The sequence below is a fragment of the Cucurbita pepo genome, chromosome 5 (assembly GCF_057944985.1).
Source record: "Cucurbita pepo subsp. pepo isolate OVF chromosome 5, ASM5794498v1, whole genome shotgun sequence".
NCBI classification, from domain to species: Eukaryota; Viridiplantae; Streptophyta; class Magnoliopsida; order Cucurbitales; family Cucurbitaceae; genus Cucurbita; species Cucurbita pepo.
Genome location: NC_141802.1, coordinates 14,365,906 through 14,385,848, shown reverse-complemented (window position 1 = coordinate 14,385,848; position 19,943 = coordinate 14,365,906). Strand labels below are relative to the sequence as shown.

The following is a 19,943-nucleotide window of genomic DNA, read 5'->3' as shown; positions in this document are numbered from 1 at the left end:
CCTAATTCTAATATTCATTTTTGTACCATCATATTTGACTAAATATATACTAAATTCAGTAAAAACCCAAAATGTTAAAGAACTAAAGCACAGCCTATTTGTTTAACACCAGAGCAGCATGAATCGAAAAGGATGTCTTCAAGATGTTGCGTTCAAGAGAGTTAATTTCGCAAGGGTGCCTTGGATCATCAAATGACTGTATTGCATTTAATTTTAATAGGTTTAAAATCTCTCAAACAAATAAGAAAAAGTTACCTCAGGTTGAATTTGGCCCACTTGGGGGAAGCTGGGAAGATAGGTCTCCTCGGAGTCAAATCTTTTTGCTTCCTGATTTATAGATCAACCAGTGAGTTTGCTTCTACAATCTCTCATCACAATCATTCATCACCTGAAGGAGCTCATGAAAGGTAAAAGTAAATTGAAAATTTCAGGAAAAGCTTCTTCCCTGATGGAGAAAAATGCTTTCTCAAATACCTCTCGCCTACAGACTGCCGTTTTGAATTTTTATCTTTGATGGGTCAAAGTAGACCGTAACCAAATAGCTAACTTTTGCCTCCATAAGAACAACGACCTGTTAATATCCATATTTTTACCATCTAAAACTTCCTTGATTTTAATAATTGAACAAAATATAGATGGAATAGAACTCCTCCAAGTCCTGTTTGAATGGAAGGGAATTTTGTTCATCAATCCCACCCTGCCTGAGTACGAGTTACATTCATACACATCACTGTTACAAAAATGAACAAGAGTTCTCATCACATTAGCATCGGAGGTCAATGATAAGTGAGGCACAACTTATGACACCAACATCTTGGTAATGAATGAAAATTAAAAGAATGCATAGGATTTTCTCAAAGAACATGAGAATTATAGAATAACATCCAGGGATATGTTAGTCCATAAGTTTGTATCTTTTTTCTTGCACACCCGTCACTCCCATTTGTATCTCAATTATTGTATGAAGCGGGACCTGCCAAAATTGAACCGGAGCATTTTAAACCATTCTAGTTGAGACCACAAGCATTCACTCGCTCCTAAATATTGATGTTGAAAATATAAAAAGTGATTGTTAATTATCTGCACAATTACCTCAATGTGTGGAATTTCTTTCAGGGGCCTATCAGCAAAATAAGCATACAACGCTCTCAAGACCGCCTGTAATCAAAGACAAAATAGAAAGGTAACCACCTGTAAATATGGACGATGGAATGGTTAAAAAATTAGTTTACCTGATGAGAAATAACGACAACAGGTGCCCGTTGTCTTTCAAGCTCAATAATTACTGGTTCAAGCCTGTGCATTAACATTAATGGCCCCAGAAAGTAAAACAAATAAAACAGGCATTAGCCATAACTAACGAAGATAAAATAATGAGAATGTTTGAAGCTTTGGGTAAAAAAAGAAACATTGTGCACCTTTGGATAACATCCAAATAAGATTCTCCACGAGGATATCTATATCTCAATTTATCCTTCTTACGTGCTCTGCAAGTGAAAAATGTAAGGAATTGCCAATGGGCAAAGAGTGTTACAGTTAATAGAGGAGCAACTTCCACGACTAGCAAAGAAGCTTACTGAATTATCATAACGAATATCTGACAGAAATAAACATCCATTCAAATTATGCAGGAAAAGAGACGAAGATCAAGGGGAAGGGGAGGTTGCACATACTCATATTCCTCGGGCATGTTTTTCTTTATCTCTTCATAAGTCATTCCATCACAAACTCCAGCATATATCTCATCAAGTGCACGCCATTGAATCTAATAGAAGGAATAACCATAGAGCATTTTATACATGTGCGTACAAGTGAGAGTTGTTAAAAGCCTTAATCTTTCAGATAGCAAACTAACCTTGGGGAATCCTCCACCAATAGGACTCGCCGTCAAAATTGTTCGCTGAAGTGTGCTGGTCCAAATCTAAACCACGACAAAGTCATAAAGGATGACATTAGAGTTTTAAATAACCAGACGCAAATTCATTCGCATTGAAATTTTGGGCTTACAGAGGCAGCCCGTTCAGACTTCAGTCGTTTTTCAACAAAGTTAGCAAGCTTCTTTGAATAAACTTTTCCAGCCTCACTGCCAGAAGAAGTAAATCCCAATTCAATATTTTAACAGGAACCAATTTTGAGATTGAAAAATAAGAAAATAAGACCATATCAAAGAGAAAACATACAAGTTATAGCATTTCAAGAAGGCCATCTCCCTCCTACAAAATTAATCCCCAAAATTTTGCCCAAACCCCAAACTCACTTTATTTATAACCATCCACCCTAACCAACTTCTTAGATAATACAAATATGCCACACCTATTGTCCAAATAATATTCTCAATATTTCACAATTAGTACTTCTAACATATTCATAAAGCCAAGTATTGTTTTGAAAATCCAACTTGAGCATGCGATACAAGCACTGGAAAATTTATTTATCATTATACTTGCTCATAAAGAGCTACTGAGCCTTAGCAAAATTGGTCAAATATCAGACAAAAAATTGAGGAAGTTTAGGGGCAAAGGTTCCTCTATATTTTTACAGAAAAGCAAATACTGCCCTACATTTATATAGGTTACTAACTTGACACACGACACTTTTGAGGGAAGATAAAAAGGAAATTGGAAAACCTATATGGAAAGAAAACAGAAACAAGAAAGAAAGAAAAGGTAAACCAAAAAGGGGGAAAAATGGGACTTAAGCATAATAGAAATAACCATCAAATATTTCTCTCTTGAACGGCATGAAACCTAAACTCATTCTGATTTAATTCTTCTGCACACAAATACATCATCAAAATATTCTTTCTTGAACAGTTCGACTTAAAAGGATCTTGAAGCAACTCCACCAAAAAGGATCTTCTTGCCTACATTAACTTTTTTTTTACTGTCCCTGGTTAATATAATATTATGTCATCTAAGAAAAAATGGTGGCAGGTTCAACAGAGAAATCTCTCCTTCCATAAGTATAGATACTAGATACAATAAATTACCTTAAAATATTTTGTGATGTAAGAACATAAAAACTTTATCTCTATACCTGTTTTCTTATGCATACCTTAATTCAGTGTCGCCTCCGATCCTACCTCTAACATTATCCATACTCTCACCATGCCTAGTGAGTAATATTGGTCGCGGAGTGAGATGGGTATTCACCTGCACCATATTAAATAAAATATTTGATGAGAACAAAAAGAAGTTCGTAGAGTACATAATAAATTATTTGATGAGATGACTATTCACCTGCCCCATATTAAATAAAATATTTGATGAGAACATAAAGAAGTTCGTATGAGTACATAATGATATATTAATATACAGATCCTTTTTTGTAGTACATCAAAAATAGATCCTACAAAAAAATGTCAAAATCTGAATCGAAGCAACAATCATCAAACAAATTCCACAGGGTCCACCAGTTGGGTTTTCAATTAGCAAATCGTATACTCAAGATTCCAATTTTCAAAATGAGCTATTCATACAGTGACATCACCTTGAGCCCTCTTAGATCTAGTGGTTATTGAAATCCCTCTCCTTTATTTGTAATATAATTTTTTTAAAAAGGAGTTTTATTGAGCCATTCTGTAAATTTGCTAACGCTCATTAGCAATTCTAAAGGCTAAGCTTTATCCATATGTACCCTCCTTCGGTAAAAGCTCATTAACACTCACATAGAAGTCCTATGATAAAAAATTATGAAAATGGACAAAACATGGTGATCGAGCAAAGACGGTGCGAGGGGCTTTAGACTCATGATAAGACTAAAATTCATTAAATTCAAACTAGAATTTATAGAGCCTCGAACGAATTAAGAATGTCTACATTTTTTTTATCATAATAAAAAAAATCGATCAAAGGGGAGATCATACCAAGAAAAAGACAATTCGTCCGGGGAGATACCCACTGATGTTGTTGACCTGAATAAGCAAATATATACTTTTGAGAATACCAAAATTATCAAGTGAGATAAATACTATATGCGCTTGATCTAAACAAAATAACCACACCGCTACTCTCTTTTGAAAATAATAGTTACTACAAAATAACCACCCTACAATATCATAAGTTAGAAATGAAATAACGCAAACGAGGAATTGAAAAATAAGAAGTAACAAAGGCACAAAAATCACAGAAGAGATAAACTCACTTGTATCTGTCCTCCATGGCCACTAACCATGTCAATCATTTTAATATAAGATCCCTCTTCAACAGGTTCATAAACCTGACATAAGAGAAAATTTAGATTTTTCAACATATACCAGAAAAATAATAATATCTAAGAGAACTACTTTTTCATAGTTGTCCAGTCGAGCTTTGAAGTCGCGATATCCAGCCTCAAAATCCGGCCTACAAGAAGGGAAAAAAAAAACACTAACTGTGTTCCAAAAAAGAAACAGACTAAATTCCAAAAAGAATGAATTAAGTGCTTGGGAAACATACTCATCAGCATAATCAGGACTTTGTTGTATTTTAAGACGTATATTCCTTTCAATGATGCGCTGATCATTGCATAGAGTTTCTAGAAAAATGATCTGCAATTGAAAGATAAAGAAGGATGAGATAACTTAATACTTTTGGAATTCTTCACTACAATTACAGGTATGATCATCATTATACCCGACATTTTCCTTCAGCCAATTTCATCAACATGTTTCTCCGTTTCCTAGTACTGTTTGTGGCATCAAATATTCCAACCTAAATTAATTTATTATTAGCAAAATAAAACCATTAGTTTAATCCACGTAATAGACGTAACAGTGGAAAACCTTACCTGGCCACCTTCCTGCATCCAAGATATCATATCCTCCATAGCTAGAGCTGCTACCTAGCAGCAGGTGATATATTAAAACTATTTACACAGAAAATATTAACATGGTGTTAACCTTACCAATAATCCATGTTAGTCAAGTAACCTTGAAATTGCATCTTTTTGTTTTATAGTAGGAAGTGTTGGTGACTTTCTTAAGATAATGGATCCCTTTCGTTTTTCTTTTTTGGTAGGGGGTGGGGGGTTCCATCTTTTAGGGTAAGTGACGGTCCCAATATAAATGTTTTAAATAGATGCACAGTAGACAAATTGGAGGCGAATGAAATCCCACTTTCTTTTATCTATAACATGTCATCAGTTTCTAGAATTCACCTCATTACGTGCCTCCATGCCTTCTGGATTGTCAGCTCGGAAAAAGTCAGCAGACTGCACATACAGAAAAGCTTTTCACATAAAAGAGCATCAAAATGGCATCCTCATGTGGACACCATAATCACCAACAGAATGAAGTATGAGTAAATAAATCTATGAAACATTTTTTTTCCTATAAAAAAAAAAGAAGAAACAGAACAAAACAAACTTTAAAAGTGCCATCTATTGTACGAGTAAACTAGGTGGCCTAATGGCAGTCTTTGAAGCGAGAAGTCCTGAAAATTCAGTCCTACCCACACAAGTTTATGTGCCCTCCTAAGTACCATTCCTTGTCCATCTAGTCATAATTGATCGGCTAATAATTGATAGAGTTTTCCCCCAAGAATTATCAATAGTTAATTAAGTACTATTGAAATTGAAGAATTGACGAGTCAAAATTGTGCATCATATTTGAAAACACACCTGATTAGTCCCATGTTTAAGGCGTCGGTACTGTTACAACAAAGAAAACATATTTATATTGAACTCTAAAGTTCATTCATCATATAATATAATATAAAACAATGCATAAGAGTTATGAGAAAGTCAAACCTTGCCAACGTTGAAATGCTTTGTCTCATGACCTAACCAACGAAGATATCTCGTAAGCTTAGCAGCTGTAAAAGTCTTGCCTCGAGCTGGCAAACCAACCTAAACCACATCAAAAAGTCGTGAGAGCATTTTCAGTCTTCAAACTACCAAACTACTAATGAAAAAGTGAAAAATTGTCACCAAATACTACTATAGCCCTTTAGCCTATTACAATGGGTAGTCCACCTCACCATATCTAAAACTCAATAATTAATGATATTTTAGAAAAACCATTCATCCTACCAAAACAATCGCCAAATGTCTATCCTCCTTTGGTCCAAGCATTTGATCAGCGATAGCTGCAGCAGCAACAGCTCCAGCCGCTGCTGGCATTGAATTCTATTAACAAACAAGAAAATATAGAAGATAAATAATATGACTTGTAGTATTGAGAAACGAAAAATAAAATACCAACCTTAGACTCTGTATCCAATTTCAGATCTGCAAAGAAAGCGCTAGTACTAGGTGATTTAACAAGCCTAGGGGATCCAACACCTCGATCCACAAAAAGCCCCCTATGACTGTCTTGCTTTGGCAAATGAGAAAACGTCCCTACCGACTTTGATTCAACCATTCCAGAACCCATATACATCTTGGATGGATCAGGAACAATGATTGTCATATCCTACATAAGCAACAACCAAAAACTAAACATGAAAAAAATACGATAGACATACAAAAAGTAAACATTCTGCCATTGATGAGCAAAAAAAAAAAGCCTATTTACAGTTTAGATATCAATTTCGTATCTCCAATGAGACAAGGATGAACAAGTAAACAATCTAGCAAAACATGGAGATGTTTCGGTGTATTTGTTTTAAGATTGAAATTCTGAAATTGCTTCCATTGTTTTTCATTTTTAAGCCAGTTTGAAAATATTAATTCTAAGAGTAAACAAAACTGGACTCACTTATTCACTACCAAGAGGCCGTATCAATAGCCATGAAACTATCCAGCCTTTATAAAGTGAACCATCCAAAGCAGAAAATGCAATCAAACAACCAAGAAACTAAATAATAATTTTAATAGAAAAGATGTTTCATATTCTTGTATTTCAATTGATTTGATTTCCATATCATATACAAATATAACACGTTTAAATCAAATGATATGGAAAACTTAACTTACATTATATATGAATAGAAAATTAAACCAATCAAAAAAGAAAATAGATAAAAACAGTAAAATAGTGTTTTTGTTCTCTACTCTCCTATTTTCCTTGAAAACTGTTAAAAAGTATCCTGATGAGCAAGTTTTTTAAACAAGGATACTATGCATTTCTAAAAATATTTCGTTATATATGAGTTTCAAATAAAGATGCAATGAAATAAAATTAATCCAGTTGCATCAAGTGTCCAAACATTTTGATGTCTTACACTCTAATTAATGCTTACAATAGAATTGAAATTTAATATATACATTACAAAAAAGAAAACACCTTTACAGTTGCTGGTTGATCCCCAAGAATACTGCTCTCCTTAGATGATGATGTATTCCCTACCTTATCGGCATTGGAATGAACCCCAAAACCAGTTAATGATCTAGGAGTCTCTGTCAAGTTAGCTGCATAGACATGACCTGAGTTTGATGAAGGAGCTGGGACCACATAGTGTTCAAGATCAAGCTCCAAGCTAGCAGATGAACTATTCTGTAAAGGCAAGAGAAAAGACAGAGGAAGAAGGTATAAATATTTTTTTTCCTTAAAATTAGATTATTAAAACTTTGCTTCTAATACACATGGAAAAAATACCAATTCCATTACTTACTTCCCATTGTATTTGAAATGCAAATATCGAATGCAAACAAGCTGAAACATCTAAATATAATTTGAAATAAATGTGTCCTTGACATCTCTATGTTTTAGTTTTAAGTTAAAGACATTTTAGTCATATTCGTTTCATTATGTTTTAGTTTTAAGTTACTGACGTTTTAGTCGTCTTCGTTTCATATATTGACTGTGTTACACATCATTTTCATGCATTTTAGATGAAGGATGTGATAAGTCATTCCTTTTGACATGTCTAAAATAACTTTGCACTGTTGCACATCACTATAAGGAACTAATCAAATGCTAAAACAATGAAAGTTGAAGTACGTACTGAACAGAAAAACATAAATCAACGAGAAAAAGATGTACAACTAATCAAATCCTAATAATTTGTTTCTCCAAGACTTAATTGCGAGTGGTAATAATATACTGGCAAGCAAAACTTTCTTTAAAATAGAATAATTTTCAATGGAACATTGTATATGCAACGATTTTTCCCCCCTTTTTGTGGGGGGGAGGAGGACAAAAGATACCTCAGGACCAGTCTCTGACGATGAGTTTATGCTCACATCAGGAATTCCACGAGCAGCTGAAGGACGAAGATTGTCCTGATAAGCCCTCCAACTTGCAGCCAGATCAAAAGGTGAAACCCTGTCTGCTTTAATGAACACTCTGTACTCCAAAACTTCATCAGCACCCAACCTGAAGAGGGCCATCCTGGTATCCCCTTGCAACATTCCTCCTAAAAATAGTCGGTTGGGACCCTCCTCGACTATACAAGGTGAATTGCTATACTTCGGCTTCAACAGGAACTTGAAATCCAATGATTCTGAATTCAACAGTGTAGATGAAATGAAAATATATTTTTTTTAAATGTACAGGAAAAGTTTGGAAATGTTTTAAGTCTTTTGTAATTTCACCTCCATTAGATGGACAGGAGGTTTTGATGTTTTATAAACACAATTCAAGTTCATACAACTACAGTAAAGAGATTAAAAATCCTCATTATTATACCCTATTGAAGCACGACAAATAAGCTAGCAAGACTTCATTTTGAAAAAACAGAACATGGATTAAAAAAAGGACCTCGTAACCTTAATATCCCTATGTTTTTTTATCACCAAAGTAACTCTCCACCGTCCACCGCCCATCCCCCACACCCCAACCCCTCCTAACAGGCGATCAATAGGAAAGTGAATGATAGTTACCATGATTAGGAGGAACAACAAAGCTCAATTCCCACATTGATGCTGATTCACGTTCTAAGGAGAGCTATGGCACCATAAAAGTTAAATTCAATATTAGAGATTGTTGTAAACTGAAGCTTAATATAAAGGGTAATAATGGAAAGAGAACGGTTACAGCTTTAGATGAATCCCACGAACCAACAAGCGGAGCAGAGCCATAAATATGAGGAACGAGCTCGCCTCTGAGTTTAAAATTCTCCATCTTCAAGGAAATATAGAGCTGCCCACCCGCTTGGTTTAGGTTTTCATCTCGCTCTTCACTCCCATGAGACCCACCATCCAAATTCTTGGACGCACCGGCACCCATTCTCTTCCAGCCGGTTCAATGAATTGCTGCCGCCAGAAAATTTTCAGTACAGAAGTGAGATTTGTCACGAACAGAAACTATCGCCAATCTAGGAAACAAGTTGAAGCCATAAAAAAGTGGAGTTAGATTCTCTTCTATTTCGTTGGCTTGCGGAATTGGATAAAAGCGCGAGAGGGACGAGAGATGGAGAATAAAAGTGATGAAATGGGCAGTTCGCGCGTTTCCAAGATCAGTTCGATCTTTCTTTTTCTCTTGCCGATAAGAACGGAATCAAACAGAGAAAGACAGAGAGAGACCATGAAATACCTCACTGCTTGTTAGGCTTCGTTAGTTAAAGACGATGGCCCAGCACTGCCACGGATGCGAATTTGATGAGTTCTACTCCGCTACACGACGGTGCATCGACAAAAACCGTTCCGAGCTTAATGGGCTAAGATTGCACCCAACTCTTTGGACCAACCGATCTTCACCTTAATGGGCTAAGATTGCTCCCGAATCGAATAAGGAAAATTAGGGTTTTGACAAATCGATCACCATCAGCCCACATGTGTGAATCTTCCTGTAATTTTAACAGCAAAAGATGAGATTCTTAAATAAAACGCTTGAAGATGAGGAAGAGATTAGGGCTTTGATAAATCGATCACCATACCTCTGCTTTTCATTAAATTTTAGTAGATCGCATGAAAATTTATACTACTTTTGCTAAAACCATCCATTGATCCAGAATTGGAGTTCACAATAAATTTGTTCAACATCTACTGAATCCCTCCATTAATCCGGAAGTTGAGATTTCCAGTTCTTTCCCATGCATTTTCAATTTCTGTCCAGATCGCTCCGGATTCGCCTTTGCAATTGAGTTGAAGGAAGCCATTGTCGTCACGACAGATTAAAAAAAATATATTCAGCGTAGATCTAGGCCCAAGTGAGAGTGAATTCTTCTACTTCTATATTTATATAATGGGAGAGTTCGAATAATAAGAGTTATTTTCATGTGTTATAAAAAATAGAAGTTTTTTTTCTTATTATCAATTTACCAATTTAGTTTTAAAACTTTAAATTTTTTCTATAAATTTTTTTATTTTAATTTTCAAACATTTAAATATTTTAAGTTTGCTCCGTATATTTAGCCTTTTAATACGGTTTAACCTATCATATTTGACTCTTGATTATAGGCTAATATCGTGCATTATTGAAGATAATTAACCTTTGTTTAACATAGGTATCATATTTGACCGTTGATCATCCGCTAATATCATGTATCCATTGACAACTAGTCGTATCCCCTACCCAAGGTTATATACTGTGAGCCGTTGTTATTACTTTCTTGCTTACTTATATAACGTCTCTTTCAAAAATCTCTCTCTGTCCTCATTTTCTAAAACCTTCTCTTAAAACCGAGGCCTGAGGCTCGAGCATACGTCACTTGCCCGTAGGCGATGCAAGAACTAATTGGCTTAACTCACTTGTCGTTGGAAAGCGAGTGTTGCACAATCGCAAGTCCGCTGCCATCAAGAGTGCGATTGTGACAGTGTAGGTGTTAGTGGTTTTAGCAAATATTCTCATAGTATCATGGCCTGACACCGGATGGTGTGTCAACAAGTCCTCAAGAGGGGTGGATTGTGAGATCCCACTTCGGTTTGAGAGAGAAATGAAACATCCTTCACAAGAGTGTGTGAAAACTTCTTTCTAATAGACACGTTTTAAAACTGCAAGACTGATACGTATAACAGACCAAAACAGATAATATCCGCTAGCAGTAGGCTTTGATTATCAGTGGACTTTGATTATTATAAATTGTGTCAGCGACTCCAATTTTTTGTGAATAAAAAGTTATATCTATTAAATTAATTAATTTAAACATTTTTAGACATTTTATAAATAATTGGTGCAATTTAAAATATCCAATTTTAATCGAAGGTGGTGATAATGTAAATGGGTGGCCATAACTTCCACTGGGCTGCGTCTTGTCTGTTTTCTGAACCACCTTAATTATAACTTGCATGCTATTGGTTCGAATCTCTTAGGTTTTAACAAACGCATTTTAAAGTCTTGAGGGAAAGTCCGAAAAGGAAAGTCCAAAGAGAACAATATCTGCTAGCGGTGGATCTGGGCCGTTACACTCATAGTTTACTCCCTTAAGGGCCAAGCAAGCTCTCCAACCAATGTGGGATCTCACAATTCATCTCCTTGCGGGCCACAGTATTCGCTGGTAATAGTTCAAGCTCACCGCTAGCAGATATAGTTCAGTTTAGCTCATTACATATCGTTGTCAACCTCACAATTTTAAAACGCGTGTGCTAGGAAAATGTTTTCACATTTGATAAGAAATGTTTCATTTCCGTCTTCAACCAATGTGGGATCTCACAATCCATCTCCTTGGGGGCCAGAGTTTCGTTGGCACACCACTCAGTGACTGGCTCTAATACCATTAGTAATAGTTCAAGCTCACCACTAGCAGATATAGTTCGTTTTAGCCCATTACATATCATAGTCAACCTCACGATTTTAAAACGCGTGTGCTAGGAAAAAGATTTCACATCTGATAAGAAATGTTTCGTTCCGTCTTCAACCAATGTGGATTCTTAGATTTGTAACTTTTAGTTGCTCGTGAGGAGAACAAATTGAATTTTTCCGTTTAAAAGTAAAGTATTTGACTTGTACCCATTGAAGAAGATACGATACATACAATTTTTCCACAACGTCCAAATACTTCACCATCTACATAGTTTTCAAGGACCACTCTTAACCTAAAGTTTACACTTTTTTAATATTAATTATATATACAATTATATACCAATTCGAACATAGCTTAACTAGTTAAGACATATACTCTTCACCAATAAAATATAGGCTTGACAATGTATCATCACATTCTCGGGAACGTAAAGCCTAAACATCGATATCTAAACGGGTATGAATTACATCACTCCAAGAACATATGATGATTTTCCACTATTACCCTTGGTTATTTTAGATGAGAACCGTTCATCTCATTCAGTGGTCATAACCCAACTAGGGCCCCTCGGTGTCATGTATTTTTCAAGGCGGATAACAGAGTTGAAAATTTGACGAGAATAATTCATATTTATTTTATTTATTTATTACTCCATAATTCACCTTTATTTTAAAAACCTACCAATATGAATTAAAAAAAAAAACATGGATTAAATTGGTGGCCTTGTTCTTGAGAAAAAAACAAAAAACAAAAAACCAAACATGTCTCCTCTTTTAAGCCTATCATTATTGCAGGCTATGCCGGTTGGTGGTATCCATGGGGTACCTGTCTTTATTGCCACTTCTCGTACTGGTAATTCATTGTGAGGCCTCAATTTTGACAACAATTATTACCCATGTGGATAAAAATATACTTATGCTGTCCCGAAACAAAATAGTTTAGTTTCAATAGGAATGTCTCTTGCTTAGAGTGTTTATCTTAACCGACACTATATAGGTTAGTCCAACTCTTAACTAGACCGAACCTACGCTAGAATATCTACGGATTGATTTAAACCATCAAGGCACAAATTCCAAAATTTATCAGCCTTATTGCTCACCGTTCTCTCGTGAGAATATACCGTCTATATTCCAACTTTCCCAACAACCTTTAAGCTCATTGGTTGACATGTCAAACTTCCCACTTTGGTGTCTGGTACTATATCGAAATTTAGAGATAAATGTTAGTGGTACGTCGCATCCAAACTCGAGGTTGAACTAAAATAACAAGTCTTATGAAAATTAACTGTTTTCCAAACGGTAGTTTTGACGATGGTAAATGCGGCGACAGTGGTGGTCTACAGTGACCACGAAACTCTATCAGAACTATCGGAACTCTTAATATTTTTTAAGATTCTAATTCTTTGAGAGAACCCGTTCACGTTCTTTTTAACTTTCTAAATGATTCTTTGGTTGAATGTATCTATATAGAAGTGAACACTTTATATCGAATTGGAGTATAAACTCCGTGGAGCTCCATCCATAATTTGTATGTGTCTGAGTGTTCCACTGAACTTGTCTTCTAAGTCTGATGGTTGAAACTTTGAACTTTCGGTGAACCTCGGGAGGATCTACTGTTTCAATTCAGAGCTTCTTTTAACATCGTGAAGCTTAAGAAATCTTCTTTTGAAGTTTTCTAAGATGTTCCCGAGATCTCTTTGAACTTTGAATGGATCGACTTTCTACGGAGGCTTCATACATTAGCATCGATGTAGCTTATCGCTTCTACTTTATCCTAATCAGACTTTGTAAGTTTGATCCTTATCAAGATATTGTTGTCATATTGTCATTATCTGGTCGGCCTAACTTGAATTGTTTGGTACTATCGACACAAAAAGATTTGACTTTGTGAATCTTTGGCCACGCGTTTTTTTTTTTTTCTTTTGAACATTTTCTCGTATGATTTCCTCGAAGGATCGGGTTTTGCTTTGGTTTTTTTAGTATGAGTTTTTGTTTCTCATACCCTCCAAGCCTTTTCCTTTTTGGAATCTCGAACCAGTTCCTCTTGAATCTTCAATGGATGAGCTTGATTGTCCAACATTTTAAGGATCTAAACCAAGTATTGGTCTATTATGCTTATTCTTCTCTTTAGCTTCGTGATCTCTTCCTCTGATCGGCCTTGTTGAGTAGGAGGTCGAGGAGGTGTACCTTTCACGTGTTGTTTAGGTGTGACGATCCTTATCTAAATCCTCTTCATCTGGATTTTGTATATTGTATGCAGATATTTCAAGCAAATTTTTTCTTCCTCGCAGATGGCGCCAATTGTTACTATCAAGAACGTGATCTACGAAAAAAATCGACTTGTACACTAGTGTGGTCTTGCCATATAGACTCGGATGCTTAAATTAGCCGAGGAGAAAACTAATGTAGTAATAGTTTCTAAATGATGAATAGCTTAGAAGAAATACGATTCCCTTAGAATTTTCATTGACTTCTTCTCCAATCAGTTCAAAAAAGGTTCAGATAAAGGTGGATCAAGATCACCCGAACTGGGGGCACGTTGGGTGCATGCCCTTTCCCTTCGGTTTGGTGACCTAGTTTCCTCTGTGTTTCCTTCGACGGTCTAACTAATAGCATTTTGTACATTACATTTACAAAATATTTAAATTTTTTATTGTAAAATTTATCGTAGAAAACAAATAACTTCCTCTATTCAATATATTTTTATTAATTTTTTACAATACAATAAAAATATCCATTCATGTGGCTTACAATTATCCAACTCAAATAAAAAAAATATAAAAAAAAACATTACATATGCAATTACCTAATTACCCTTATAAAAAAGAAATTGACTTGATTTTCTTTATAAAATAAATGTAATTCTAACTTAATGTGCGCATTTTACATGCTTTTTATATATATATATATATAAAAAAATTATTTGAAGGGACATTTGTGGATAAAGATTCGTAAAAAGTCAAATAGAGCCAAAATTATACGGATATGTCAGCCACGTGAATTCAGGAAACGCAACACGTGGACATTAAATTTTTAAAAAGTCATTTTTGACCAATAATAAGTAATGTTAAAATAATTTAAATTTCATTGAATCCATAAAATAAAAATAAATTTTTTTTTACTATTTATTGGAAATTAAATACATTTTTTTAAACGCTAACATTTTCAACCTAAACAATAATAAACCCAACTTAACGAAACCATTTGGATTGGATTGATTCACGTTGTTCAGGCCTAAATTTTTATTTTTTTAATAAAAATAAATGTTGGATGATGAAAGTCCCACGTCAGTTAATTTAGGAAATGATCCTGAGTTTATAATCAAGGAATACTCTCTCCGTTGACTTGAGGCCTTTTGAAGAAGTCCAAAGCAAAGCCATGAAAGCTTATGGTCAAAGTGAATAATATCATACCATTGTGGAGAGTCGTAGTCGTGCTATCGAACAAAGGACTCAAAAAGAGAAGGAGTCAAGTCTCCTCGAAGGCAGTAAAAAATGACTAAGACTCCTTACTAAGACTCCAAAGGAGTAGAGCTTCGATTAAGGTGAGGCGTATCAAAATGACTAAGACTCTAAATGAGTCAAACCTCAAAATGGACAATATCATACTGGAGGGTCGTGTTATTTCAAATATTTAATTAAATTTTGTAACTCATACTTTGAAAAATTACTGTCCATATAGTTAAAAATGATTTGGAAATATTGTTGGATAATAAATAAATAAAATAATTATGAAATTAAATATATTTTTTTAAAAAAAATTAATAATAAAATTTGTAGAGAATTATTAAGAATATATTAAAGTGGAATGATAGTTAAAATTAAAATTAATTATTTGTAGCTCATTAAATACACTTAAAAAGAAACAAAATTAAAAAATAAATTGAGAAATTTACTAAAAAAAATATTTTATTATACAAAGCGTTTGACGTTTGTAACCCAAAGGTAAAACGAGAAAATTGGAGGTTCGAGGGTCAATAAAAATGACCTCCACAGACGAAACATATGCCGACGCGTGGCAGCAGAGCAGAGTATCACGGCTGTGGTCCCGGAGCTACGTAGGATAGGGACTGGATAATAGACTAAAATGACGCCATCATTAACATAATCCTGGCATTATAAATGCGTGGCTTAAGCAGCGGAGTTTCTGAACATTTTCCAACCGTTCTATGTGTTAATCTCTCTCATTCCTATTTTGTTTTCCGTTTTCTGAACGGATTTTTCTTTCTTTCTTCTTCTTCTTCTTCTTCTTCTTTGAAAATTTCTTTCAGTCACTATGTGTGGAATTCTTGCTGTTCTTGGTTGCTCCGATGATTCTCAGGCCAAACGTGTTCGTGTTCTTGAACTCTCTCGACGGCAAGTTCTTAATCTCCTCTGCATTTTTCCTCTCGTTTTTGTTCTTAATCTGTATACCTGTTGTTGCCTTATGACTAACTATATGTGCATTTGAGTTTCATGGAACTTTTTCAACTTTGTGAGATGAAGAACAACCAAGAGGTTTTAATTTATTTGCTTGAAGTCCATTTTCTCGTCGTCTATGGTCTGTTTTTAGGTTATTTTTTCAGATATCGAGACTCTTTTTTGTACATTCTTGTTGTGTTTAGAGTTTGATATATCCGTTGTTCTTTTTACGCGCCTGTTTGTTGAAGAATGTAATAATTTTTTTTTCTTTTTTCCGAAAAAGAATGAACCGTGTTTGAAATCTAGTGTTTGTTAAATAGCAAGCGAAACGAACTCTGCTGATATTTCGTTGTGATTTCAAGTGCGATTTGGCATTGCTTGTCATGCAGTGATTTACGGGGAAGAAAAAAAGTCTGCCTCGTTGAACAATTTTGTCCTGCTTCTGATTCTGATGTTTTAACTTTTAGCTTTTAGAAAGATGAGAATTAGATATGATGATCTCTGCAACGACGCCGTCGGATAATTTGAAAACTAAAAAGGGAAAAGAAAACGAAAAGTTTCGTAATCAGCCTAGTTAATCAATTAAATTGCGATGGAATTGACATTAATCACTTGTTGGTTTGACAGATTGAAGCACCGTGGCCCAGATTGGAGTGGGCTTTACCAGCACACTGATTTTTATTTAACTCATCAACGTTTAGCCATTATCGATCCTGCTTCCGGTGATCAACCTCTCTTTAATGAAGATAAGTCCATTGTCGTCACGGTACACTCCCTTACCTTTTTTGTTGAGCTCTTGGTTCCTGCATGAGTACACGCTCTCTCTTATCGTGCTGATGAGCAAAAGTTTTTGCCTGACATAAGGTCAACGGAGAGATATATAACCATGAGGAGCTGAGGAAGAAATTGAGCAACCACAAATTTCGAACCGGCAGTGACTGTGATGTTATCGCACATTTGGTATTAACAGATATGATTATGGGAATTCTTTTTCTTTTGAATAATCTGATTTCCCATGAGTTAGCCATTTGTTGTGGTTCATGGGCAAAGGAGGATGGGATTATGATATTTATCGTTGGTGTCTGTGTAGTATGAAGAATATGGAGAGAATTTTGTGGACATGCTTGATGGAATGTTTTCTTTCGTGCTGTTGGACACTCGTGACAACAGCTTCATTGTTGCTCGAGATGCGATTGGGATTACTTCCCTTTACATTGGCTGGGGACTTGATGGTAACTGAAATCATTCTTAATCCCTTTGGCTTTTCCCTGTGTTTTGATCTAATCATCCACTGACATGTTCTTTAAATACTCTTAATTATGGCCAGGCTCCGTTTGGATATCTTCGGAGCTCAAAGGTCTGAATGATGATTGTGAACATTTTGAGACTTTTCCACCGGGTCACTTCTACTCTAGCAAGGAAGGTGGATTCAAAAGATGGTACAATCCAACCTGGTTCTCTGAGGCTATTCCATCGACTCCATATGATCCACTTGTTCTGAGACGCTCATTGGAAAATGTATGAACTAATGGGATGGATTTGAAGATATTTTATTAAGTTTAACACATTCTGAAATTCTCTTAGGATAATGAGCGTGCGTGTTAACTTATGCAGGCTGTAATTAAAAGGCTAATGACTGATGTCCCTTTTGGAGTTCTGCTATCTGGTGGCTTAGATTCATCATTGGTTGCCTCTATCACAGCTCGTCACTTGGCTGGCACAAGAGCTGCCAAGCATTGGGGTACACAACTCCATTCCTTCTGTGTTGGTCTTGAGGTAGGTTTCTATTCCTCGAAACACATGGATTATATACATAATGGGAGCCGTTTCTTTTAGAGAATAAAATTCATCCTCTGCTCTCCAGGGTTCACCAGATCTGAAGGCTGCTAGAGAAGTTGCAGACTTTTTGGGAACTGTCCACCACGAGTTCCATTTCACAGTTCAAGTACAAGACATATCTAGAACTTTACAAGCAAACATATTTCCCCCCTTTTCTTGTTCTTGTATTACCATCTTTATCTTCTTTTATAATAGGATGGGATTGATGCCATTGAAGATGTTATCTACCATATAGAAACATATGATGTTACTACAATCAGGGCAAGCACACCTATGTTTCTTATGGCACGAAAGATTAAGGCTCTAGGAGTAAAGATGGTGATTTCTGGTGAAGGCGCTGATGAGATCTTTGGCGGATATCTGTACTTCCACAAAGCTCCCAATAAGGAAGAGTTTCACCGTGAAAGTTGTCGCAAGGTATATAATTTTATGAAGGGCACCGCTGGATGTTTTTTTTTTTAAGGGTTGAGGGGAATTGCATTATTACAGAGAGCTTTTGTTCTTGCTTACAGATAAAGGCACTTCATTTGTATGATTGCTTAAGAGCAAACAAAGCAACTTCAGCGTGGGGTTTGGAAGTTCGAGTTCCATTTCTAGACAAAGAATTTATCGATACTGCAATGGCCATTGATCCAGAATGGAAAATGGTAGGGAAATTAAATCTTTCTTAGCTTTATAGCCCTTTCGTTGCTCATCTAATCTTTTAATCTATTTCAGATTAAACGTGAACAAGGTCGAATTGAAAAATGGGTTCTCAGGAGAGCTTTCGATGATGAACAACAGCCTTATCTCCCTAAGGTCTGCCTTGGGAATCTTTCCCCAACTTTGAAAGAAAATCCCATCCCATAACTTGAATAAGAATGTAACCCTTTTTTCCTGCCCGCAGAATGTTCTGTACAGGCAGAAGGAACAATTCAGTGATGGTGTTGGATATAGTTGGATCGATGGCCTTAAAGCCCATGCTGCTCAACATGTAATCAGCTAACCCCTTCCCTTCTTTTCCCTATTTGAAGTATTTAGAATGCCATTTCAAACAAGCCTTAATCGTTTAGATACAATGTTCATATGTTTGATGATAAGATAAAAGCTCAATACACACTTTTCAGGTGACCGATAGGATGATGCTGAACGCCGGACACATTTTCCCCCAAAACACTCCAACATCAAAAGAAGCATACTACTACAGAACCATATTTGAGAGGTTCTTTCCACAGGTAATTTACTTCCATCAACGACATTGTTACCCATGTGAGTGAATTTCATTAACCTTTGCACTTCGTATGGTTTTTTGCAGAACGCGGCTCAGCTGACCATCCCGGGAGGACCAAGCATCGCTTGCAGCACAGCAAAGGCTGTTGAGTGGGACGCTGCTTGGTCTAAAAATCTTGATCCTTCAGGTAGAGCTGCACTTGGAGTTCATGTTTCAGCTTACGGAGATGAGGCAACAGGCGTCAAAAGCGTTGTCCCGCCGCCGATGGTGAATACAATTCCAAGAATGGAGGTCAGTGCACCAGGAGTAGAAATCCTTAGCTAGAATAGTAATAAAGTAGGCTCCCCCAGCTTGATGATGCTAAACCATGTCCTCCAAATTACATACCTTAAATGTATAAAATAACACGGGAGCGACGTAGTGTGAGGGTGTTGAGCAAGGGTGTTGTTACCAAGGGACCTTCTAAGGAAACTTTCTATCAATATTGTATTTGTGCTAGACTCTTCGGATTTATGTAATGTCCTTCCTTTTAAGAACATGTATGGATGTACATTTTAATTATATGATGTGATTACCAAAATTGCAAATTAGAATCAAGCCAGCTCAAATTCTAGTTCATTTCTATTTTGGCTTAAGCTAGTTCTCACAAACTAGCAATATAGATAGGTATCGGATAGATAACTAGTTAGCATGTGGTACCTAGTAGCTAAACATCTGAGCATTCTTCTTTGATTGAACATAATTACAATGCGATTTTATTAATTTGAAACATTTTATCTATGAGGAACTAATAAATAATAATCTTAATCAAACTTGTTGGATTGTAAAGAGAGAGATTAAGCATGGGAACACATGTTTAGGATGCATCAAATAACCGGTTCTAATGAACCCTACAAAAGAACTTGTTCATGGACACCAAATTTTTGGGTCGCTTCAACTTGTTCATACAGAT

At 35.7% G+C, this 19,943-nt stretch overlaps 2 protein-coding genes across 3 annotated transcripts; one reads left to right on the top strand and one right to left on the bottom strand.

The window, feature by feature from the left end:
• Positions 1–632: 632 nt before the first annotated feature.
• Positions 633–9,880, bottom strand: LOC111794410 (6-phosphofructo-2-kinase/fructose-2,6-bisphosphatase). Of its 2 annotated transcripts, XM_023676399.2 has the most exons (25): positions 9,738–9,880; positions 9,395–9,647; positions 8,897–9,176; positions 8,743–8,806; positions 8,068–8,363; positions 7,205–7,414; positions 6,182–6,391; positions 6,010–6,105; positions 5,728–5,826; positions 5,599–5,628; positions 5,137–5,190; positions 4,768–4,821; positions 4,614–4,691; positions 4,437–4,528; positions 4,286–4,343; positions 4,144–4,218; positions 3,866–3,913; positions 3,055–3,152; positions 2,008–2,083; positions 1,856–1,921; positions 1,674–1,765; positions 1,419–1,487; positions 1,233–1,296; positions 1,093–1,158; positions 633–973 (listed from the first exon to the last, which is right to left on the bottom strand). In XM_023676399.2, exons 3-25 carry the CDS (start codon positions 9,086–9,088, stop codon positions 896–898), a joined length of 2,265 nt encoding a protein of 754 aa, XP_023532167.1. In that variant the 5' UTR covers positions 9,089–9,176; positions 9,395–9,647; positions 9,738–9,880; the 3' UTR covers positions 633–895. The 2 variants fall into 2 exon arrangements, with proteins under 2 accessions (XP_023532167.1, XP_023532168.1); XM_023676400.2 differs by lacking the exons at positions 9,395–9,647; positions 9,738–9,880 and having other exon boundaries at positions 8,920–9,077.
• Positions 9,881–15,685: 5,805 nt separating this feature from the next.
• On the top strand, positions 15,686–19,552 carry LOC111794420 (asparagine synthetase [glutamine-hydrolyzing] 1). Its single transcript, XM_023676427.2, has 13 exons — positions 15,686–15,897; positions 16,570–16,708; positions 16,807–16,902; positions 17,033–17,174; positions 17,270–17,460; positions 17,557–17,718; positions 17,807–17,887; positions 17,977–18,198; positions 18,294–18,428; positions 18,499–18,579; positions 18,668–18,754; positions 18,888–18,995; positions 19,076–19,552. The coding sequence occupies exons 1-13, from the start codon at positions 15,818–15,820 to the stop codon at positions 19,313–19,315; spliced, it is 1,764 nt and encodes a 587-aa protein (XP_023532195.2). The 5' UTR covers positions 15,686–15,817; the 3' UTR covers positions 19,316–19,552.
• Positions 19,553–19,943: the final 391 nt, after the last annotated feature.

Bases quoted from the DNA above. Each gene is read 5' to 3' on its own strand.
- LOC111794410 (XM_023676399.2), bottom strand. From the start codon at position 9,088: ATGGGTGCCGGTGCGTCCAAGAATTTGGATGGTGGGTCTCATGGGAGT. The intron at 1,922-2,007 runs GTAAGCCCAAAA...GTCGTGGTTTAG, and splicing joins AGTCTGAACGGGCTGCCTCT to ATTTGGACCAGCACACTTCA. The intron at 1,297-1,418 runs GTGCACAATGTT...GTTAATGCACAG, and splicing joins TATTTGGATGTTATCCAAAG to GCTTGAACCAGTAATTATTG.
- LOC111794420 (XM_023676427.2), top strand. From the start codon at position 15,818: ATGTGTGGAATTCTTGCTGTTCTTGGTTGCTCCGATGATTCTCAGGCC. The intron at 18,429-18,498 runs GTAGGGAAATTA...AATCTATTTCAG, and splicing joins TTGATCCAGAATGGAAAATG to ATTAAACGTGAACAAGGTCG. The intron at 18,580-18,667 runs GTCTGCCTTGGG...TCCTGCCCGCAG, and splicing joins AACAGCCTTATCTCCCTAAG to AATGTTCTGTACAGGCAGAA.